General features: G+C 33.3%; 1 protein-coding gene across 9 annotated transcripts in view; it reads right to left on the minus strand.

The window, feature by feature from the left end:
- IMMP1L (inner mitochondrial membrane peptidase subunit 1) overlaps positions 1 to 26,576 on the minus strand; it is a 90,171-nt gene that overhangs the window by 30,753 nt on the left and 32,842 nt on the right. For all 9 annotated transcript variants that reach the window (XM_074272933.1, XM_074272937.1, XM_074272935.1 and 6 more), the window contains one exon: positions 19,901 to 20,017. In XM_074272933.1, coding sequence (XP_074129034.1) covers positions 19,901 to 19,933 — 33 coding nt within the window. In that variant the 5' untranslated portion in view covers positions 19,934 to 20,017. The remainder of the gene's footprint in view (positions 1 to 19,900; positions 20,018 to 26,576) is intronic.

The following is a 26,576-nucleotide window of genomic DNA, read 5'->3' on the forward strand; positions in this document are numbered from 1 at the left end:
GAAAGCTGGGGACTAAAGAAATCCAAGGAGGAAGATAAGTGCTACCTGTCTTCCGAGATTTCTATAAAAGACAGGGGATTGTAAGAGGAGGGTGAATATTCATCTACCATTATTTATCAAGGTTATCTAAAACACTGATATGCAGAAGGAGCTGAACCTGATGAAAAAAATGAAAAACAGGTTTAGGATTGGTTTATTTTACTTCTATCTGAGAAAGAGGTGAATCAAAGAAGGGACTTACTAAAGGGTGAAGGGGAGGGCACAAGATGGGATAAGGAAGAGGAGAAAGAAGAGAGGAAAATGGAAAGAAGGAAAATGGAAGAAGAAAAATATTTGCAAAAAATAACACTGGAAAAATTCTGATATCCAAATTACAGAGAAAATTGACCAAAAAATATAACCTGAAAAAACCAATCTCCATGTGGTAAGTGACTAAAGAACAAGACTTGGTTTTGCTTTTTTTTTTTTTTTTTTGAATTGCCACAAATAAAGGATCCATGAAAATATCATCCAAATCATAAATATTAAGATAAATTAAAATTAAAATAATTAAGGCTTCAATCTCATCTAATGGAAAATATGCAAATCAGAAAAGATAATAAAAGCTAGGAACTGTCAATATGGAACTGGAAGTCTAGGAAAAAAACTGGTAAATTGGTGAACCTTTGAAGGTATCATGAAGTTGTCGAAGATTCTTGACATCAGTAAGAATTAAGCAAGAAAAGTGACTAAACTTTGCATGCCTCTTTACCTAGCATTTGTCTTACTGGGCCCACCACACAAGGAAGACAAAAATTTGAACAAGTATTAAACTACAGACACCTTCCCACTTCCTATAGCATTTTAAAGTAGTTTTTTTTTTTTTTTTTTTTTTTTTTTTTTGTGGCAGTAAAGACCTAGAAATAAACCTATCAATTGAAGAATGGATGAAAAAAAAATGGTGTAAAAATACTATTATTGCATAGTAAGAAATTATGAATAAATGTGGAATTCAGAGAAATATGGGAAGATTGGAATGCAATGATGCAAAAGAGAATAATACGTGCAATAACGATGTAAATGAAAAGAATAATAAAAAGTAGATGAACTTTTAACTGAAAAAAGCAATTAAGTTCTCAGGATAATAGAGTTTAGCTGTCCTTTCATAGTAGAGAGGCAGAGCCAAGTAGCACAAGATACTATATAATGTCAGATGTAGTCTGTTCGTTTTTTTCCCCCTTGTTTTTATTTGTCAACAAGAAAGGTTCAATGGAGTGGAATGTAAAATTAATAGTGTGGCAAACATAGTCTATAAATATCAATAAAATGTATTTTTTAAAGAATAAATTGCATTATACTTTTCTTAATTGCTGTTTTGATAAAATGATTAAACAGGTATGTCAGGAAAATAATGTAGTAATTTACTTAAGACTTTGTTGTGTTATTGTTTGGTCACTCAGTCATGTCTGACTCTTTGTGACCCTGTGGCCCCAGCATACATATATGGCTGATGAGGTTTTTCTTGACAAAGATACTAAAGCAGTTTGTTATTTCCTTTTTCAGCTCATTTTATAAAAGGAAAGTGAGACAACCAAGGTTAAGTGACTTGACAAGGATCACACAGCTAGCAAGTGACTGAAGCTATATTTGAATTCAGGTATTCCTGACTCCAGGCCCAGTTTTCTAGCCATTGAGTCTCCTACTTAAGATGTTTAGCAAAACATTCAATAAAGATGTAAAGATATAGATTTAAAGTACAGTTAAATAGCTGCTACAGATGATAAACAAATATAAGAGTATGTCATGTAAGGAAGATGGGTTAGTAAATACTACTTAAGGTCAAATCCTTCTGAAATACAAGAACTGAATTTACCAGATTACCTCTTATATTTAATTCAGTTCAATCATGGATTTATTTAGTCTTCACAAAATGGCCTAATTTTAGAGCTGGAAGGGACTCTGTGGCCATCCAGTCCAATCCACAACTACTTCTAATATATACCCAACAAGCAGGGATCTAGTCTTTATAAAGGGCTGAAATTGAGTTGATGCACTGAGATCTGGGTACTTAAGGCTAATTACTAATTGGACAATACTCCAATTATTATTAGCATATGCTTGGAGAATGGCCCTGCCCAACTCTTCTGTGCTGGCTGGATCTGTGGGTGTAGAGAGAAACTTATAAGAGGGATCAGAGAGTGGAGTAAGACAATCGAGAATTACTTTTTTGTGGTGGAGAAAGAAAGAAGGTGTAGAAATTCCTATGTCCACTTCCCTGACTGCTATCCCAAAAGACCAAGAATAAAGATCAAGGACTTTTGCTTATCCTGACTCCGGCTGATTTTAAGGTATCCAGGGTGCTAAGTTGGTCTTCACAAGTCTCTACTTCAAGATCTTCAATAAAGGGTAGCCTACCATCTCATGAGAATACTCATTTGACTTTCAGACAACACTAATTGTTCAGAAATTTTTCTTGACATTAAGCCTAAATTTACTCCTTTCCAACTTGTATTTGTGGCTCTAGGTTGAACCTTCATGGGTCCAACAGTTCAAATCTAATCCCTCTTCTATATGGCAGTTTTTCAAGAACCTTAAATATTCAACAGATATTTATTGGAGTTCTAATATATGCCACGCACCCTGCTAAATACTGGGAAGATCACAAAGGTGGAAAAACCATGGAACCTTTCCCCGTAGGAGTTTATAATCAACAGGTTGGTGGTGGTGGTGGTGGTTCTAAACTAAGCAATGAACAGAAGGGTCTCAATGTATTCTAACAATATGAAATAGGTTACAATATTCTGAAGTTTAAAACTCAATGTGAAAACCAAAATATATCACCCATGAACCAATACTGACATATTTTAAAACTTACGTAGATTTAAAAATAGATTTCATATTTTGCAAATGAATGTGTGAATATTATTACAAAAAAAACTGAGGATTAAATAGCAGAAAATGAACTTTACTTGATATGCAAATTAAAATGAATATTTCTATTAACTAGGATTCCCATGGTTTCTTCTGTATATTGAGGAGCATGTACTTTATTGTTTGAAACATAAAGATGAAGAAAGAGTGAGAAAAAAACCTTAAAGTTTCATAGAGATACCATCTTTGAGAATGAGGGAATTTAACAATAAGAACAAAAAAATAGATATTGTATTTAGAAACTAAAATACAGTACTTTTCTCCTGTTAGAAACAATGTATTAGTAGAGCATACATGAGCCATATGGCACTCATCATGAAAATACTATTAATACAGATGAAAAGCTGAAATTGGATTGTAAATCACTTAGTGCTTTGCCAAAATTCAAATCAGTCTGAGCTACTATACAATACTGTTTCCACTCAGCTAAAGACTACTTAAAAACAAAATGATGTTGTCTTTGTACCATCCAACATCATACAATAGTCCTGATTCATTGAGAAGACTTGTAATTAACTCCCAACTAGCACTCAATGGAACTATACAGCCTTTTTACCCCTCAAACCTACACACCCCTTCTCACCCCCACCAAATGTTTATAAGGAAACATTCTCATAAAATTATCCAACTGATAGGTTAAAATGGAGCTTGATCTTTAAATGAAATATGAAAGTACTGTTTAAATGTCTTCTTCCTTTATGTTTTAACAAAGCCTCTTTTGAGGAACCCCTCCTTCTTTGTAGAGATTGAGGCACTATGGTGTAAAATCCTATATTTACTCTGAAACACAACCGATGTGTTGCTTAGTTTCCTGAAGGGCATTTTGCTTTCTTTGTGATACTTTATTACAAAGAAAGGTTCTAAAGGGTTGAAAGGAAAGATTTACATTTGGAAGATAAGTAAAAATTGTCTCAAAGATAGATATACCCTTCAAATTAGGAATCTCATATATAGGCAAGATTAGAGGTGGTGGTTAGGCAGAAGAAAAACAACCCAGATTCTCAAATTGCTTTGTATCTTTCTCCTTTAAAATGGATCCAACCCTTAAGGGTACAGGAATTTTCCAGACAATATATGACGGTCCTGGTGTTGGAAAAGGAAGATTTGTATTAAAAGTAGCAAAAGGAAAGCTCTTTTTTTCTTCTTCTCAGGGAATCACAGAGTACAGCTGTAGTTATAGTAATATCTGAACATATATTTAGGTACTTGGTTCTAATGCTGCAAGACATCAATCAGAGAGAGCTCTGCTGCTCTTCTTAACAAGACCATTAACCAACACACCTAATTATTTCCCAAGGAAATAAAGGGAAAAATAAATTAATACTTTCTGCTCATATATCCTTCTTTAATGCCAATAAGAGATCCTCTTGTTTATTTTATTTTTGGAGGCAATTAGGATTAAGTGACTTGCCCAGGGTCACAGCCATAAGTGTCTGAAGCCGGATTTGAATTGAGATTGGTCCTCCTGATTCAAGAGCTAATGTTCTATCCACTGTAGCACCTAGATGCTCCAGAGAGCCTCTCTTTTAAAGGGGAAAGTATGTAAAAAATGTGTTAACTTATAGATGGATAATAGAACAACATTTCTTATAGTATGACATAAGCTACAAAACCAAATTGTATAATCTTTAGCCATACCAACATCTGTCTGTAATACAATACACAGTTAAAGACTAAGGCAAAACCTCACCATTTTAAGGGATACAATGTCTCATATAAAATATTTTTTGGTATAATGAGCACCTGTAACATGGAAATAAACTAAATAATTACTCATATCTAAAATAAACCTAGAAAAATAAAAGATTTTGTTGTAATTTACTTAATAAGCACATATCAAGTGCTTATTAAGTACTACCTGCTGTTATAGGCAATGGGCACAATGCAAGAATGAAATGACTGTTTTATCAAAAGAAACTATATATATATATATATATATATATATATAAAATCATCAGTAAATACAAAACATAAACAAATTAAATAACAACGTGGGAGCTAGTCTTATTATATTGTTTGAAAAATTTATTGTTCAGTTTAAATCTAACTTTAAGTGGCTTAGAGATTGTTGGACTCCAGAATGTGACCCCAGATCACAATAGTAGAGAAAGAGATAAAGAATTTCAGGTTCTCTCAGATCCTAGATCTACCTCAAATACTGTTTTGGGTCCCTTCACTCAAGCCTTATTTTGGGTTCCCTTGTCTTTGGGCTTCATCCAAATAATACTGAATATTTATATTAACTGATATTCATCTCATCTGCCTTGCTTTTAAGCTGCTCTCTCCAGCAGTTCTCATGCAGGTATCCTTGTCTAAATCCTATATAAGTTTCCAGAACAGACAAGGAGTCATACTTCTTTCTGGCTCATTCTCCTCTACCAAATAACCTAATAAATTTCTTTCTAAAATTTAGATTTGGGGGTTTGTTCTTCATGAATGATGGACATTTGGAAAGAGGGGGAAAGCCTAGTAAGTAGAATTAAGAGAAAAAAAAAAATCTCATGCAGTTGGCTAGGAGACCCATGATTTGGATTCTCAAGGAAGCTAGGAAATCTTAAGATGGAATAAGGGTGGAATAAGGAACAATAACCTGTGCAAAAATACAAGCTAATATCAAATGATGTGTGGTCTCAGACACTGAGCACTTCCTAGCTGTGTGACTCTGGGCAAGTCACTTAACCCCAATTGCCTCAGCAAAAAATAAATAAATAAATAAATAAAATGTTAAGTAACATCAATTACTTAAATGTTTCAAATCTATACCAAATTACTGAATCCTTTATTTAGTAAAAGGAAAATTTAATTAAGAACTACTGGTTATGGAAAATCTTGGGGGTTTTCATATTACTATCTCAGTACCTTTGTACAAAATGTTTTTTCAAAATATATCAGAGGAAGAAAAAATCCTTTTCCATCAACATTTTCAATTATCTTATGTTGCCAAAATGATAATTATCACACGTAAATCATAATAAAACATCTTGTCACCCAGGGAATTATATAGAGAGTAACACAATGAAGGAAGCTAGGTAGCACAATGAACACTCAGGAAGACTGGAGTTCAAATCTGACCTCAGACATCACTAGCTGTATGACCTTGGGCAAGGTGCTTAATCTCTGTTTGCCTCAGTCTCCTCATCTGTAAAATGATAGTAACAGCACCTTCCTCACAGATTTGTCATGAGGATCCAATGGCATATCTGTAAAGTGGTCTTAACACAGTACCTGACACACAGTAAGTGCTATATGAATGCATTCCATTTCTTACTGCTCAAAATGCGTATTAAAAACAAATAGCTAAACTACAATCTTTACACCTACTGCCACTACAATTTGGTCAAATAATAGTCTTATCATTCATTGTAAAATTTTATATGAAATCATAAAAAATCATCTCTATTTGTGACAATTATTGCTTCATTCTGAATTGGAAGGTAAAGTAAATAAGAAAGGTATTGTAAATCCATTTCTCTTATGTTCAGTATTTATTATGTTTTAAGGAAAGCAAAGTCTACATCTGGCAAAAATCAGACTGTACAATACAATACTTGCTTAATTTTTTCCATATATTCTTTCTCTTCATCACTTTATTTTTTTTGGGGGGGGGGTTGGGTGGGGGTTATAAAATTAATCACAGCTAGCAGGGTAGAAATCACTTTGAGCTTCATGAATGACATCCAAGAGATGGGAAAGGATTAGTTCTCAGTTGCTGCCAGTTATAGCGCCAGGTGGCTTTTTCTGCAGTGAAGGTGTTACCGATAATCCCATTACACTGGTACTAAATCTTGCAGACATCAAAATTATCACCAAGGTTCCTTTTCATCCCATCCTTTCCAAATGACTGGAAGTCGCTTCACCTGAAAGAAGTCAAATCCACATGCAGCTGCTGTTTTAGCAGTCAGCAGACTCCCTGAGAATGCCAATCGCGATCCAATTTTGCTGTGCTGGTGGCCCCCTATTCCCTGTCCAATAATACATCTGTTAAAAAATCCTACAGCTACAAATCAAGTTTAATCCTACCAGGGACCTCATGTTGGTCTTGTCTTCCAAAAAGGCAGCAGGTTCTGCTGTCTATCTCTGCTAGTGTCTGGGGAATACCCTTTAAATCCCAGCCCTACTTAGAAGAATAAGCTAAGGATCACAAAACATGACCTCAAAAACCCTGATATGACTATATTCTGACCCAGAGGCATTCATTCTAGGTGAAGATTAGAACTTTGCATAATAAGATTACACAGCAAGTGAATGATATCAAGGGAGTATCCATATGCACCCGCCTGGTTTTCTATAGTTAGCCTGTGCTCTGCAATATGCAGTGTAGAGGCAAAAAAGCTTGGTCTTTCTGGCTGAAATAAAATAGATTCACATAAATTAGTTGGCCATTTCCAGATTCCTAAATCCCCTATTACAACTTTTATTGACAGCTCCTGTGAGGATAGCACAAATGTTATTCTCTTTTTTATTCTATGCTTCTATAACCATCAGGCTCTGTAATTGAAAGGTACACAGATTATGTGTAGAAATTAACATCTTGTTTGCTGTAATCTTGGATTACAATTGACTGTGTACATAATAAAATTAGGAAATCAATGGATGGATTTATCATCTCCCAGGAACTAGTGGCATTGTTTAAAAGGTAGTTTAACATTCTGTGCCAACATTTTAAATGTAGTAAAGTCAGTGTGAGAAGTCAATAAAAATGTAGATAAGTAAAAGAATATATCAAGCATGTGAAAATATACAAATGTAACAAATATCATGTAGTTCCTCATGATTTTGAAATATAAAAAAATTAACACTACATGCCATTTTAATTTTACTATTAATAAAAGCATATTTAAGTGGATAAATTCTATATTAACAGAAAAGTGGTTTGCACTTTTAAAGGGGCAGATATGCTTCTAATTCAATACATTACCATAATCTTCCTGATCTTTTTAATCTTTGTATTTTTTGAAATTTTTGAACTGATTCAGATCAAATGTATTTTCTATTTTGTAGCTCTTAACTAGCCATTTTAAGCATACCATTTAATTAATAAATTCTTGTATGATAAATAACATGTAATCCATTTTACAGTTCAGTTTTTGAAACTGCAGACAAATGCATGGAATTTCAATAAAATTTGTACCATGAAATATCTATCTCTAAAAAACTACAAAATGTAGGCATAAAGCAAACAGGATATTATAAAAACCAAGATTTTAACAATATTTTTTAAAAAATAAATTGAAAGGAGAGGGGAGATTTTATTATATGATTTCAAAAAGAGACTTACTGAAAAATAGATTTATTTTAAATGAGAAGTTCTGTCCCAGAACATTTAAATGTGATTCAATCACAAAAAATTTACTATGGCTAGAATAAAGTGAAATGCACCTCATGCAATCATACTATCACGATGACTGAACCTTTAAAAAAAATATGAAGAAGTACTCAGGAATCTGGACAGTCAAAATAATTTTACAAATTAAAAAATGAATCACTAATAGAATTCTTCGAAGGAACATACCACTTATGCCAATAGGAAATCTACAAAAAACACTACAGATTTCTAACAAAACTTGTGAAACAAAAAATTTTAATCAGTCAATTAGGAAATTGTTATGAAGAGGAATAAGATATGTAAAAATATTCCAATTCTGTCATGTCATTTCCATTTCTTGACTCAATGAATCAACTGGTTATAAGAATGGATCTGTAGAACTTGCTATCTTCCATCCTAGCACTATTCACTGAATGAATGTACGAAATTTTCTTAACATTAAAATACACATTCAAAAGTTACTTATGGATATTGTTTGTTCTCTAAAAACAATATTTATAGTCCTTATTAAATTACCTTTCTCACAACAATTATAAATATATTATATATTCCTATATATAATATACAATAATATATAAAGTATATGGTTTAAGTAATATGGCTCATAAGAGTTAAATGATATCTTCATATACATAAGTTAAGTGATTTGTCCTCAATTACATTTACTACAAAGTAAAATATTAGAACTAGGTCTTGGATTTAAATGTTCTGTCACCAAATCCAATAATCCTTCACCAAAAGCTTCAACTAAACTCCAAGCTATTTAAGGGGAGGGCTTTCCAATTTTCATCTATATATTCCAGAATCTAATACAATGTGTGGTGTGAAGTAGATATTTTACAACCACTTCGGTGACTTTTAGTTGGATTATCTTAAATACTTCTAGAGTAGTGAAAGATTTTTTTTCAGAAAACTAAATCACTTAAATGTACCAATGTACTTAATTCTAAAATCTAACAAATTGTATATTTAACATTTAAATGTATATACTTGATTTTTTCTGAATTTCATTGATGCATTTTGATTTTTAACCAAATAACCATTATTTCCCACTATACATAATTAATCTCTGTGAATTCTTCCAAGTAATGAAGAAAAAAGCAATTAAAATTGATCAACACACTGATAGTATGCAATGTCACATTTATAATCCCTACTACTTCAACTAAAAGGAAGCATGTTTCTTGGTTTCTAAATATTAAATTTAATTCATTCATTTATTAAAATAGCCAAGGAAAGATCTCTAGAAGTTTGGGTTGTCCCATGTGTAAGAATAATGGAAAGACATAACCAAAGTTTATACATTAAGAGGAGAGTCTGGAAAGCTTGGCGAGCCCTCCTTAACCCAACACTCATAAGTATATCAAGATCACAGATTGCCTTCTTTAGTTATCAAAGTAATTCACTCTTCAATAGTCTTATAAACCCATGTTAGCCATCTCATTTAAATAGTATTTTGTTTTGTACCTCCTCCTAACACAGCTACCACCTTGGGACAGGCCTTTTATTACCTTACGCCTGGACTAATGCCAAAGGCTTCTTGTTGGTCTCACTCACTGCCTCATCTCTCTACACTACCCTTCACTAAGCTGCCAGAGATATGTACCTAAATTTCAGGCATCTTTCCCCTGTGCAATAAACTAGCTCCCTATCACTTCCAGGAGCAAATATAAATCCTGTATTTGTTATTTAAAGCCTTTTATAACCTTTTTCCCACCTGTCATCCCATTCTTACAATTTCTTCCTTTCCCCATGGTCTATCTAGTTTCGCTGGCCCTCTTGTTAGTCCCAGAATCTAACATTTCATCCTCGGGATTTTGTGTTTTCACTGGCTGCTTTCCATGCCTGGAATGCTCTCCTTTTTGATCTCTGGCTTCCTTCATGAGTCAGTTCACACCCCACTCTCCTACCCTTCTTCCTCCTGTTACTCTTTTCCACTATTCATTCTACTTGTAGCATATGTCTATCTTGTAGGTACAACTTTTTAACAGGCTGTCCTGGCCCCTTCTTTAGCTCTACCCAAGTCCTCTACTTTAGGAAAGGTGTCTCCATCAAAGGTGTCTTCATTCAACTCTACTCCAGACTATAGATTTCCTCCAGGAAGCCTCCCGCCTTACCTCCAATCACAAAGCCCTTTTTATATGCACTTTCCATATCAGAATGCAAACTGCTGTCTTTCAGTTTGTATTTGTATTCCCAGCACTATGCACTGGGCTAGGAACATACATTGGAAGTGCTTAAAGCTTGGTTTCTTAGACTTAAAAGTTTTCCCCCATAAAGAAAACAAACTTCTTGAGGGCAAGGACTAACCCTGTTCCCCACTAGAAAAGAATGAGTAATTAGTAAATGTTCTCTCAGTACTGAATATTAAGGCTATCTATGCTTATTTATGATCCTTTCCCAGACTCAACTCCTGGAGACTAAGAAACTATATTTTATCTAATCCTTTGTAGCTTCATGCAATTACATACACAGGTACTTTAAAAAAAAAAAAAAAAAGTTTATCAGTTGACTGAAAGTAATCTCAACTCTTCTGTTAGGGATTTTAAGGCTTTGTATAAATCTGGTTCCAAATTCTCATTAAGTATTATCAGTCTATAACTATAAATAATGAATCCTTAATTAGAAGTTTAAATGCCAATGGGGGAGATAAAAAGTACATATATGAATATAGAACATTTTAAAAGTGCGGTATAAAACATAAAAAAAAACCCCAATTCAAACATGTACAAATAAATACAAACATATATTAATTAATTTCAGAAACGGAGAGGGAAGACTCTAGCAGTTAATGGAGGTCAGAAAAGACGATATTTGAATTGCCTTCCTTTGATCCAGCAAAACTGGTCTTTTTTTCTATTTTTCACAAAGTACATAGCAGACCCCATTCCCCATCTCTGTGCCTTTGCAGTAGGTGACTCTATGGAACTCCCTTCTCACCTCCACTTCTAAAAATCTTTGTCTCCCTGACTTTAACATCTACCTTAGGCACCATCTTATACAAGTAAGCCTTTCCTATTCTCCTCAAATGTTAGTTCCCTTACCCCCTGACTTGTATCTAATTATAATTTGTTATATACTTAGATATGTATATGCTTTTACTCTCAATAAAATAATTTCCTTGAGAGCAGACAATACTTAACATCTAGCAGATGAGTGAAGTGAGCATAACCAAGAAAGAGAACACAGAAACAACAAGATTAAGTGATGATCAACTCTGATAGACTAGGCTCTCAACATAATTCAAGGCAAGCCAATAGACTTGGAATAGAAAATGTCATTGTCGTCCAGAGAGAGAAGTATGGAGGCTGAATGTGGATCAAAGCACAGTATCTTCACCTTTTTGTTTGTTTTTCTTTCTAGAAGTTTTTTCTCTTCTGGTTTGATTTTTTTCTTGTACAACATGGCAAAATATGGAAATATGTTTGAAAGCACTGTACACATTTAACCTATAAGATTATTTGCTGTCTTGGGGAAGGGGAAGTAAGGAAAAGAGGGAGAAAAATTTGGAATCCTAAGTCTTACAAAAATGAATGTTGAAAACTATCTTTACATGTATTTGGAAAAATAAAATACTATGAGAAATGAGTGCAGATTGCTGATTGATGACATCTGTCAAAGCATTTAGAAAGAAAATCATTAACCTTTGAAAGATAAACAATAACCACACTAGTTTTAGCAGAAAATGAAAAAAATGAATTATCAACATTTATACAATGCGTTACTTACACCCATTTAAAACAGATACAAACTAAAATTCAAAGAGTAAAAATAACTACCTTAATTGTCAGAAAATGACTCAAACCTAGGTCTTCTAAGCCTAGTACTCTTTTCTTTATACCCAAAGAGTGTAAAATGTTAAATTTGAGATATAACACCTATTGTTACTGATATTGTCATTGTGATTTAAACAACGTAATGAAAACCTCTCTAACATATTAGAAGACAAGGCTTTTCCTTTGCTTTGGCAGTATTATGGCAGCACTGCTTTTACAATATGAAGATAACTTTTGCACAGCGTGGGAACTTAGTGTCAGCAGACCTGGGTTCAAATCCCAGCTCAGGCACTACCAAGATGAATGACAAGGGTGAGGAGTCTAAAGTCTCTGTGTTTCAATTTCCTTACACGAAAAATTAAGATAAAAATCACTGTACTGCCAACCTCACAGAGATATTTTGGGAAAATGCTTTGAAAAATTTACAGCATTATATAAACATAAATTGGTATTACTCTATGTCACTGAGAGGTAATGTGGCTCAGTGGATATGGGATCCAAAAAGCCCCAAGCCCAAGTCCTACCCCAGAAACCTAACAGCAATGTGCCAAGGAGCAAGCCCTTTAGTTTCAGTGCTCTATGCCACCCCATAACATTCTTACTTGCAGAGATGTGGCCTGCATTGGCCCAGAGTACTTCCTCACTGGAAGTTAGCTTCCTGGCCTATTCCAATGCCATTATAGGTCTGCTCTCTATCCTTTTCCATATGAGTATTAGAATTATACATGTACATTATACATGTAACAACATCAACATCAAATTAAAAAAAAAAAAAAAAAAGGAAAGAAAAAGAACAGTCTAATCATGAGTAGAATTTTATATTGTGGAAATAATTCAATGACACAGACATATCATACAAATAATTTAATAAAACTAAATGAACCTTTATTACTAATAGGGGAAATGAAATTGGGAGTCATATAGAAAATGAAACTATTATGATACATACCTAACAAATAATAAAGAAAGCTGAAAACCAGTGTGATTTCACCCTCATTTCTTAATTTACTTCTTTTGCTTAATGACAGAATGATTACCTAGTCACAACTGCCATTTACTCAAAAAAAATTTATAAATAATGCTTCTGAGGATTTTCTGTCAGATTATTAACAAAGAAGTACCTTAAAGTTTTAAGGGAGGTATGAATCTATAGGGTTTGACAAATCTCAAAAATCCCAATACAGATGAAGGTAAGCCTAGAATACAAACCCTGATTTCTACAAAAATCTTGGATAAGCTTAGATAGCCTATAGGTTAAGATAGGTTCTTTCTACCTATAAGATTCAGGATAAGATATCAATTATATGCTAAAATTAGTTAGTGAAATGAAAGGATTTCAAGTTCTTAAAAAAACCCACCCAATTATTTTCTATGTTATAATATAAGATGGTCTTCTAATTCCTTTTCATTATGCCCTCATTAACAAATCATTTAATGAAATAGCTTAGTCAAGCACCAACCGCAGGAAAACTATAACAATTTAAAAAACTGAACATTTGCCTATTTACCTACCTAATGTAATTTGAGAATTACAAATATATAAACTTTAAAAGATTTATTTACATTAGTAAATACCAAAGTTTGTACCACCACTTTGATTTTTTTCATCTCCCCCCCTTCACCAACACTATTCCAATATTCCAATATATGCAATAATATATAGGATTTCAAATTATGGAAGAGTTGCTTTTTCACAACTATTGTTTTACAATAATTACCTGAAATGATCTCAAGACTCATTTTAAGTATGATAGGAGAACAGAATTTAAATCAATAAAGCTATTTCATTAATGCCTAGTTTTTAAAATTTCTATAAATTCTTTCCTTCATATGGTTACAAGTATTAAAAGGAAAAAAAAACTTTCTAAACATCAATAGATGAGTGCAATGATATTCAGTCTAAGTTAATCCCCAGACATCCAAATCCATGAATAAAAATTCATCAGTTTTAAATACACTGAGCCTATTAAGCAAGAACAAAAGCATATGCACAAAAGAGCTTTTAATATATTTCAAAGCCCACAAGAGCCATGGTCTCATTAAAATTATAAATTACACAAACATGGAATGAAGATTCAAACTGCAGTGCAGCTAAGCAGATTACAGAAAACCCCGCGTTCCATATGATAACACACCATGGCCCTCCCAGATGGGGGCTTGGAACAAAAAGGCCATCACCACAGCTAGGGAAAACCTCCTTGTGATCTCTGGTTTCTGTTCAGCAGATGACAGCCAAATAATATGTTGATTATTCTGTTTGTGCTGCTAAGCTTGTAAGATGGAATAAAAGCGATATGATCTATTGTGAACCTGATGCTAATGTGTTGCTCCACTCATAAATAATATACTGAATTTATTTTGGAACTATCTTTTATCTGATTTTCAGTTTTTAAATGCATGAACTAAAATAAAAGCCAGCATAAAATATTGTTATTTAATTTGATGTTTTAAGTCAAAAATGCTGCTGACATAATAATAGGTGAGGAAATCCAAGTACTTAGTAAAAAGTCCCACAATCACCTCTTTCAATTTTTACATAGTGATGAGACACCAAAATCACCTGAAATGAGAAAATTATTCAAATGATAAAATTTAAATGAAAAAAAAAAAAAAAAAAAAAAAAAAAAAAACGTATACAGTGACAAAGTCAATCATATACTAAACACTGATAATGAACAAAATGCCAAAACAAAACCACTTTTGCACATTGCAAAGCAAACAGATTACTATACTATAAAAACATTATGGTCTTTACTAGGTCTAGAAGGAATAAAATGAATGCTATTACTATTATATGTGCATATATATATATATATATATATATATATATATACATATATATATATATATATATATATATATATAAAATTTACATACAAATGGATGGACATGCTGAAAACTTAGTTTAAGAAGATTGGGTTTGGGTTTGGTTGTTTTTTTTAAATTTGTACATTTCATTCAGTTTAAGAACTTCTGATGAAAGGTAAAATACAACAGCTTGAATGAAATTTGCCTATTAGAAGCAATTAGAAACATTTAGCTGATAAATCACTTGAAAAGATTTTGTTTCCTAAGTTGAAGTCTGTATGTGATTAGTTATCTTGGAAAGTCTCTTTGGACAACTTTTTCCTCCATGGAAGGCAGGATGGAATGGTAACCAAAGAAGGGAGGAAGGAAAAAAAATGAATCACTAATGTACCTCAGTTTCCACAATATCAAAAGGTTAAGTCACAGGAATATTTCCTTCATGAATCTATTAACATATCTCTCTTCTATAGCAGAGCATTTGAAAGTCAACATAGAAGAGATTTGGCCTCATAGTCCTAAAAACTAATTGGAATGAGACCTTGGCAGTCCATGCAATCATAATCAAGACAACAACTATTTCAGAGCCTCAGTTTTTTTCAACTAAAAATGGAATATAATACCTACATAAGCATGGAAGGAAAACACTGTGCACTTTATAAAGTCCAACATTAACATGAGTATTACTTGAGGAAATTTACTTAAATAACATATTTGAGCCAGCTTTCAGGGGGTTAAAGTTGTTTTTAAAAAGGAATGAATATGAATAGGTAAGTCAAACGTTCAAATGCTTAAAATTATCTGAAAAACTAGAGCACTGCTTTTATACTATTTAAAATATAGCTTTCCTAAGACATATATCCATGGTATGATACAAGTCATATTTTTCTTTGAATTAGTTATCTGTACATTTCTACTATCCTCCAAAATAAATTTATACACAAAACCACATACACATGCATGCATGCACAAACATGCACATACACTCATGCACTTAATGAAAACAGAGGCCAAGAAAAGAAAACTTATTCCTTAAAGCAACCATTTTCTAAATTAGATGAAATTTTCTGTCAGTTAACATAATAATATATTCTAATTTTATCCTTTCATGGTTGTTTATATGTTAGATTTTATATTATCTACAATAATGCTTTTATACAATCAAAGAATCTTAAAAGGAACTTAAGAGAAAGCATTTTGAAGGAAATTTTTAACAGAGTAACTGGTTGTTTTACTCATCCTAAAATATCCAATTCAAATACAATGAATCTTTACTTAAAAAAACAAAACAAAACAAAAACAAAACTAGCTTGACATGGTAGCTCACAGGTATAATTCCAGTTATACTAAGGCAGATCAGTAGGGTAGCAGATCTCTGCAACTCAGGAGTCCTGAGCTTTTATTCTGGTTATCATTGTTCAGTCAAATGCAATTCTTTGAGATCCCATTTGAGCTTTTCTTGGCAAAGACAGTGGAATAGTTTGCTATTTCCTTCTCTACCTCATTTTACAGATGAGGAAACTGAGGCAAACAGGATAGAGTAATTTCCCCAGGGTAATACTGCTAGTCAGTGTCAGAGGTTAGATTTGAACTCAGGACGATGAGGTCCAAAGCTCTACCTATTGTGCCAAGTGAACTATTCTTATTAAGATACCCCACACAAAATTCAACATCAATATAGTGAGCCCTTGGGAAGCCATCAGGTGGCCTATGGTAGGCCAAACTGGTCCAGGTTGGAAATGGAGCAGATCAAACCCCTGTGCCTAACAAGTTGGTGAGTAGTTCCTGTACTTCCAGGATAAGTGAGATAGAGAGACCAAAGTTATCCTCCTCCAAAAAAAAATCTCTAGGTAAAAGTTTAAAAAATGCTAGAGGAAAGTATTTTCTTTACATCTGAAAAATCTTTTTCATATGTCAATTAAAAAAAAAAAAACCTTCACTTTATTAAAGCACCCAGACTTTTCCCCCACAAAAATTCTCATTAATTTACTTGACTTTTTAAAAACCCAAATAGGCCCTTCCCAAAAAAATCTTTATAACGAGACAATATGATCAATGCTGTCTCTGTTGGCCCAGAAATAGTACTTTCTTTTCAAATGTTGGTTGTGAACTATTACCAAAAGTTTTTTTTTTTTTTTTTTTATTCATGTTTAGGACTTTATAGGAAGTGGGACAACAAGTGTATTTCACCTTTTTCAATCACAAAAGTGCTGAAATCAAATTTAGTGAGCTATTTGTCAATTTAAGAAATAATTCAGAAATGCTTAAAGTTTCTCTTTCTCTTATTTTCAATGTCAACTAAGTTCCTAGTTAAATTTTACATTTCTAAGCCCTACTCCCAGATTGTTCAGTGATATGTGAGCGATTTAGAAGAATTTGCATCTAATAATGTGAAATAAAAACTAATAATATCTATTTTATAAAGTCAGAGATTTGGTATTCTAAAAGTAGGGGCCCATCAGTATATTCAATTAATATATGGATGGAGATATAACACTCCACTTATCCATAAATCAGATTTTATCATCTGAAATATTACTGTTAGGCTGGAAATTTGTGCAAAGGTCTTTTAAATGACTAAGAGCGCTCACAAAACTCAAAGTCATGACTTATAGCAATTTTCCTTCTTCACATTGTATAAAATAAGACAAAAGATTAGGTATCAGGCACAAATAAGTGACATCTAATAATAAATAACAGGAAAAATTCTATAAAGAAAGACAGAAATTTCAAAAATGGAATATTACATAGTCATTTAGTAAAGGAGAACATAGTTCAAAACATCTCAAACTAATGAAAACTCATCATTGATAACTATTATTATCTCTCAATAACTATTAGTGATAGCTTTGAATTATCAAAAAAAAAAGTGTTGTTATTTTCAATACACTACTCTATCAAAGAATGAATGGCAAAATACATTTTAGAAACAGTCCAATAAAAAGATTTTAATTGATAGATCTGCTAGGTAAAAAATTAAACTTGGTTTTAAAAATTCTTAAAATATCTCATTTCTCAACAATTTCAAATTAATGAGATGCTAATAATAACTCACAAGACATCATTACATATTGGTTTCATATCAATATGCTGAACAATATTCTGAAGCTATAGTCCTTATGCTAGAAATAGTTTTTTAAAAAAGAGAGAAAAATATATATATATAACTGGGACCATCCTTTAAGTGTGAAAAACTCTTAAGTAGATAAAGTGAATAATTGGAAGCAAAATCATTCTGAGGGGCTTCCATCATGTTGCAATATCTTCAAAAGCACATTAGATTAATGGCCTAAGTAACTCTGTGAACTGAATTCATTCTTCTTTCAGAAATTGTCAACCACATTTTCATATATCTCTTAGATGACAACTTTCTCGTAAGATGAAATCTTATTTTAAATTTAAAACTATAAAAACCTATTCTGAGTACTGCCATGTAGAAGAGATTAGGCAGTGGAATAAAATAAGTATGTTATATTAAGCTGTTATTTGAAAACTTAAATTATCAATATCTAACTAATTAACAGGATCGTAAGATTGGGAAAACCTTTAAAGAATAACATTCATAAAGGACTATATAATCAAACCATCAAAGGGTATAGGTATATTCAGTTATCCTAATCTTAAATAATTAAGGAAAACAAAGTTAGATTTCTTTGTAATCTTTTCCAGTATTCAATAATTGTTCTGATCAGAAAATACTTCTTGACAAATCTCTCTCATAGGAGTTGAAGGCTATTTCAAATGTCATTAAAAACAGATACATACTAAACTATGTAAAAACTATTCAGATGCCTATTTTAATATAAAAATATATTAAAAAGTAGAAAACACAAACTTTTCTCAAATAATAGCGACCACATATTTCATTAACAGAGAAAGATCCATCCTCTTTGTTCAAAACTAGTCTTTTTTTCTTGTTACTTATTTAAAACTTTCAAAATATTAGCTATTTATTGGATTTTCTGGATTTCTTAATTGAAGCAACAAATTATCAGGTCCTATTCCCTAAAGTGCTCAGTTAGAATGATCTTGCCAAATCATGCCTATAAAGAAAAGATGAAATCTTAGAGGGGAAAAAAAAGGAACTAAAATCCAGACAGACTTTGGTTTATTTACTTTGTTTCTTTCATTAAAAATAAATAAATAAAGTTACTTTTAGATAATTTAATACAAAAAATTCCCTTCACATTAGTATTTTTGAACAGTTAATTATGAGTTTTTACAGACAACATTGTACTCACATGGCATTTTGTTGCTCAAAATGGGTGGAAATATATATTTTAAAAGGAGCAGTTTTATACATTTTAAGTGAATTTAGGACATGGGAAAACAATGTAAGAGTGTGGCAGGTCAGCAACAGACACTACAGTTGTTCTCCAACCCATACTCACTTTATGTAAATACAGTTCATTGCACACAGTAGACAACATGATAGCCAAATTATAGGGTGGACATATAAAACAAGCCACATTTAAAGTCATACTGCATTAAATGGAACACAGGATGTCTCATTCAGAATAGGTTCCATTAAAGTAGAAATTCATTATTGTGAGCCCTATTGAAAATGTCTACCCTGGATAGACACAAAGCAGAGGAGCCCAAAACTATTACAAAAGAGCTAATACCAAATGTGCATATATTCAGAAAAACATTTCATCCACAACCTAAGACATACAGTTAAGTTTTCAAAGTATGTATTCTATTTGGGGATATTTTTAATAATGAAAATTGAAGGTTAAAGTTCTTTATTGCATTAGTAGCAACAGCACCATCACCATCATCACAACTACCAGCAAAAAATTTATGGCAACATATTAATACCAGCAGTGGAGCATTATAATGATTATAGAGTGACATCTCTTTTCTATGATCTTTTTATGATTAGGGCTAAGGAACATAAAAATGTGTCCAGCTGGCTAGTTATTTGTTGTCCATAAAATGCCACTTCTCACTTTAGGAAATGCCTTAATGTCCAGTAGGGTGCAGTATTATAGCATCAACAAAACCTAAAGGGAACATGGAACCAATTAACAAGGGAAGAAGCACATGGTGCCACAAATGGTAAAGGAAAAGGTGCTCTTACCTTCCTATCCCTAAAGCCAGCTCTATTGTACATTCAGTTCTTATGGTGGTGTCTCCAAAAAACCACATGCTAAAGTTTTCTCAAAACACAGATAGGCAATCCATAATTTCAGGGAATCTAAAACAAGGAAAGCAAAATTATAATAAAATTAATCTTATAATAAATAAGTTGTGGATAAAAACAAATCTGTATTAAGAAACACTGTATATTTATTTACATTTATATCATATTTTAAAATAATGTTCATTCTTAAAAATACCTGTTATCAACAAGCTAAAATAACTGTTTTTCCTTAATGAACACTAATAAACTATAAAAATCTGATATAATGATAAGGTGGTTGTAGTTATTTGTTTCACAATGATAGTAAAAACAATAAGTATTTCCCAAAATAGATTCCATGCCCAATGAAGGTTCAAATGTCAATTATCTACCTTAGCAGCAAATGTTAGCTTGGATAAATCACATAACACATTTACTACTATATATTTATCAATAAGCCAAAATGTATTCATCAATGAAATGGGAATATTTATCCTATCCTACTCCCAGGGGTCATCATGAGGAACTGATAAGATAACAGATGTAAAAACATTTTGAAAATTGTAAAGTACTATAAAATATAAAGTAATAACTATCACATGATTAACAAAATGATTTGTCATTACCACTGCAATGCTAAATTATTTATTAACATTTTCATTTTACTTATGGCCACAATGGTTACCTCGCTTACTAATGCTACTAATTACCACTAGAATGATTAAATGGTTATGAGTGGATTTTTTTATTTGTGAGAACCTAGCATTTACAAAGGGCTTCCATGCTTAATTTTCCCAATCCTGGGAGAATACTGAAGCAGGTACTGTGGTTTTCATTTTATGGAAGAAGATAAAAAAAGTTAGGTTCCAGAAACTTTTCAGAAAAATCATATGGTTATATAACATATGAAATAGTATGGGTCAATACAAAGTTCATTTTTGAAAGCAGAAAAATTATTTTCTATATTAGAGCAGATTGCCCAGTGGTTAGTGTGCCAGAATTGGAATCAGATAGACCAAAGTTCTGCTCCTTAGATACTTATTGACTATGGGACCTTGGGCAACATTTTTTTACTTAATCTGTCTATTTAAGATTCCTCATCTATAAAAGAGGTATAGTGACAACACCAACATACTAGTGCTATTGTGAGGATCATGAGAAATCATATTTGTAAAATGCTTAACATGATATCTGACATGGTAGATGTTACATAAATGCTACCTGTTGCTATTATTTAACAGAATTTTTTAACCTAGGGTTTGTGACTCTCTTACTATGAAATATTTTGATGACATTTTATTGTAACTTATTTCCTTTATAAAAGAAATGTCTTGTTTTATGCATTTAAAAATATTATTATTTGAAGAGATCTGGTGGCTTCCTGAGATTGTCCAAGAAGTCCATGTCACATATAAAACTTAAGAAATCTGGAACTGCACTTCTGGATCTATATCCCAAAGAGATCATAAAAGAGGGAAAAGGACCCAAATGTGCAAAAATGTTAGTAGTGGCAAGAACAGGAAATTGAATAGATGCCCATCAGTTGGGGAATGGCTGAATATATGAATGTAATGGAATATTATTGTTCTATAAGAAATGAGTAGGATGATTTCAGAAAATCCTGGAAAGACTTATATGAATTGATGCTAAAAAAGTGAACAGAAACCAGGAAAACATCATACACAGTAATAGCAAAATTATGTGATGTCCAACAATGATAGACTTAGCTCTTCCCAGCAGTGTGGGGATTTAAGACATTTCTAATACACTTGAGATGGAAAACACCGCATTCTATTTTTACCTTTCTTGGGGATGTGCTTGGGATGTGCTTTTTCTTTCTCATGGTGTTTTCCCTTTTGGCCTTATTTTTCTTTCACCACATGACAAATATGGAAATGTTTAAAATGACTGTATATGTATAATCTAATATCAGAATGGCTGTCTGCAGAGGAAAGAGGTGAGGAAAAAAAATGTGAAACTCAAAATCTTATGAAAATGAAGCAAGATTATACAATGATCAGTTCTGATGGACTTGACTCTTTTCAACAATGAATAATTCAGGCCAGGTCCAATGAATTTGTGATGAAGAAAGTCATGTTTGTATATCCAGAGAGAGAGGAACTGAGGGAACTGAGTATGGACCACAACATACCACTTTCACTCTTTTTGTTATTGTTTCTTTGCTTTTTGTTTTCTTCCTCATTTATTTCCTTTTTGAACTGATTTTTCTCGTGTAGAAATTAAGTATAGAAAACTTGCACACATTTTTAATATAGATTACTTATCGTCTAGGAGAGAGAGTGAGGGAAAAGGAGGGAAAAAAAATTTGGAACACAAGATTTTGTAAGGGTGAATCCTGAAATTTATCCATGCATATGTTTTGAAAATAAAAAAGCTTTAATAATTTTTCTTAAAAAAGAGAAAAAAAAATTAAAGTTGAAAATTGTTTTTACACGTATCTTTACATCCTCATTTTTACATGTATTTGGACCATAAGATGATATACAATGGTTGACCAGATTGCTTGGTGGTTGTTCTTCCTTCTTGAAGAGGACCAAGACGACATCACTATGTTAGGGTCAAAGTACAGTGTGTCAGACTGTGGCTGAGCAGACCAGTATAAACTCAGAAGGTTCTACTATAGGTCAGGCACAAATAGTCCATATGAACACCTCACGTGAGTATATCTCAAAATTCACACATCTTTAAAAAAAAAAAAAAGTTTACTGCAATTCTTTGCTCACAGAGCAAACCAGGTTTGATGGTCCTGTCATTGTCTCCCATGTCTTATAATACCAAAGTTCTTCAGAAACCTTGAGAATGTCTTTGTATCACTTCTTCTGTCTTCGTATGAGTCCTTGCTTTGTGCAAGTTCTATGTAAAACAGACTATTGGGGTAAACATAATCTTGGCATTCAAACAACAAGGTTAGCCCATAAGAGCAGCCCTTCTCTGCAGTACAGTCTGAATACTTGGCGGTTCAGTTAGACAAAGGACTTCAGTGTCCAGTACTTTTATCTTGCCAGCTGATCTTCAGTATCTTCCTTAGACAATTCAAATGGAATCCACATAGCATGGTGTGGGTACATTATCCAGGTTTCACAGGCATACAATAAGGAAGTCAGCACAATAGCTCTGTATAGACCTTTATTCTGCAAGCCTCTCCAATAGCTCTTCCCTTCCATATTTCCTTCAGAGCCTTTCAAACATAATCTAGCTCTGGCAACACATACGTCAATCTCATCTGTACGTATATCCTGAAAAGTATACTGCCAAGAGAGGTGAACTTACTCCACAGAAATTTCACAAAATTTCTTGAGTTGCTGTAATCAGCAATTTCATGTATAGATGGTGTGGTGCTGGCTGGCAAACAACCTGTTTTCTTGGTATTAATTGTTAGGCAAAAATTAGCACAAGTAGCAGAGAACTGATCTATACCTAACTGCATTTAGCCTCAGAGACTGCATTGAGTGTACAATATTCTGCAAACAAAAAGTCATATACCAACTTTCCCTTCACTTTAGTCTTGGCTTGTAATTTTATAAGTTAAATAATTTACCATCTGTGTGGTACCTGACTTTGATGCTTTTTTCATCTTGCTGAAGGCATCAGACAACTTTGCTAAAAACATATTAAAAAGCACCGGAGGAAGCACACAGACCTGCTTTACTCCACTGGTGAGTGGGAAAGTGCAAGACCACGTTCATTATCTAGAACTTGTACAAGCATGTCATCAGTGAAACAGGCTGTACAGATAACATCAATGGAGATGATGGTATTGTGACACTTAGCACAATGCATAGTGCACCACTGGCATTTTAAAAATGTTTAGTGATTGATTACTGACGGTATTGTACAAAAACCATCTGGGACAATTAAGCTAATATAATGAAAACATGTTAATATATTATATTTTAAAACAGCCCTTAAAAACCAAATCCAACCACCATTTAACAATTTCCCAGATTTACAACTCACTATTTCCTTAACAGATATTGCTGTTTCTGCCAATACAACATCTCTTGCAATTTACCACTTCTCTGTACTTAATCATAAACTCAGTTCAATCCCTTACAGTTTATAAACTTATAAAAAAAGATAACTACTTAACTTACAACATGAACCAGCAATGAAGACCTAACAATACATAGAAAAGAATGGAAGTGACTAAGTTAAAAGGGCAACTTAGCATTGTAGATGTATTTGCAAGACTACTAGATACTAGTTATATGACCCTGGGCAAGTAACTTTATTCTTTTCCACCTCAGTTTCCTTATCTGTAAAATGGTAATAATTTAGGGTCATCTTTACAGGGTAATGATCATGTGAGATAATATATATAAAAAAGCACGTCACAAACTGACGTACTATATAAATATTAGCGATGATTGCCACAAAGACTGTGGCAATAGAGCTTAGTCTGTGGCTTACTAAAGGAAGCTAGAAATGTGGGTACCAGTATAGCAATAGACTTTACATCTGTCCAAGGACCACTAGCCTTGGAAGATTGGTGAGTCATTTAACAAGCATGGCTATACTGTAAATTATTAAATTGGAGTGATTCTCAAAGATCAATAACATTATAAATATCTCTACAACTTGTTATCTCATGGATATGAACATTCCTTCCAAGATGCAGGTCACAAAGCATTCTATAATGCAACCTCTTCCATGTCCTCCTATAACACTTTCCTTGGAAATCAACACAAGACACAATTCATTTGGGAACCTTCTCTAACTGGTAACACTGTAGTGTCTAGACACCTTTGGAGAATGTTACTTTAAAATGCTCCTCCGATCCCTGTTCTTTACCCTTTCCAAGTCCACTACAAGAAACTGGAACCAGCCAGTCTTCTGACCCAATGGCTAGCCTTCACCACCTTTTCCAGTTATCTCTCTGAAAAGGTCCTTTACCGTGCCCTCAAATGCCTGGTCTATAACTGATATACTTTCATCTTCCTTCATCTTCTGTTTTCTAATTTTCAGTGAGCTCTATCTCCCTCCTGCTGATAATGCTTCTCTGACCCATTCACTGGCTCTTGGGGGGGAGAAGGAGGCGGATCGGGACTAGAATCCTTTCTGTTCTTTACTGCCACTCTGAGGTCCTCTCTTAACTAATACCTTCACTAAGCAACTTCTCTTCCACTGAGTTTCAAATCCAACTTGATCCCACTGCACAGGAAGAATCTCTTCCATTCTTTATAAACCAATCCAACTCTAGACAATGTCCTATCTTCAAATCTCTTGTCCTTCGTCCCATCACCCATCACAGAACACCAAACTCTGATCTAATCCTGAATCACTCCTACCAACTCTATTGCTGTTATTCATTGTAAAATCCTATAGCTTTTTCTCAGTTCTCATTCTCCTTGATCTCTCTTATCACCCTCTAATTCTTCTCCTGTCTATTCCCACCTATTTCTTTGTCAGTCTCTTTGATTGAATTTTTATTCACACTATGTCCTCTGGCTACAGACATCCTACAGGGTTCTACCATGGGCCCTCTTCTTCCTCTAAATCATTTCATTTGTTGGTTTAATTGTCAGGACTGTGCTGATGAATCTCTGAGACCTGAGGCCAGATCTTCTTCCAACCTAATAACCTCCAATCTCTCATCTCTTAATGGCCTTCTGGACATCTTGAACTTTCCCATCTTCTACTTTTCCTATTATTGTAGATAGCAATACCATCTTCCCTCAGAAACCCTCAGACTCACAAACTAGGTATCATCTTCAACCCCTCATTATTTCCTTCTTACTATTATTCAGTCACCTCCAACTCGCCCATGGACTTTTAGTCCATAGGTTTTCTTGGCAAAGATACTGGAGTAGTTCCCCAGTGTGTCCACATTTTACAAAGAAAAAGCTCAGACAAATAGGAGTTAAGTGAATTGTTTAGGGTCATATACCCTATTAAGTTTTTGAGTCCAGATTTGAACTTGGTGCTTCTGACCCAAGCCAGGTGTCCCATCTACCTCACCATCCAGCAGCTGCCCCTTACTATCTCCTACTTTCTCTTATATTCATTGTTAGCAAATCCTGTTTATTTCACCTTTGCAACATCTGTCAAATTCACCTTTTCTCCTCTGATACTGTCAATACAATGGTGCAAATGCTTAGCACGTCACGTTTGAATTATTATAGTAGCATGCATAGGTCAGTCAGCCTGACTCAAGTCTTTTGCCATTCAAATCCAATCTCCACACAGCCACCAAAGTGACTTTCCTAACATAGGTCCCACCATATCATCCCCTTCTCAATAGGCTTCAGTGGCTCCACACACTCTCCAGGAGCAAATAAAAATATGCTCAAAGTCCTTTATAACCTCGCTCCCTCCTACTTTCCAATCTTCTTATACCTTATTCCCCAGCACATGCTCTTTGGTCTAGTGACCCTGGTGTCCGTGCTGTTCCTTGAATAAGATGGTTCTTACTCCAGACATTTTCTCTTGCCTAGTAAGTTCTCTCTCTTCACCTTTGACTGCTGGCTCCCTTGTCTTCCTTTAAATCCCAATTAAAATCCCATCTTCTACATGAAGCCTTTTCCAAACCCTAATTCTAGAGCCTTCCCTTAGTTAACTATTTCCTTTTTAGAGCTGGTTTGTAAATATTTGTTTGTTTGTGGTCTCTCCCATT

Source organism: Sminthopsis crassicaudata, chromosome 6 (genome assembly GCF_048593235.1).
Source record: "Sminthopsis crassicaudata isolate SCR6 chromosome 6, ASM4859323v1, whole genome shotgun sequence".
Taxonomy (NCBI): Eukaryota; Metazoa; Chordata; class Mammalia; order Dasyuromorphia; family Dasyuridae; genus Sminthopsis; species Sminthopsis crassicaudata.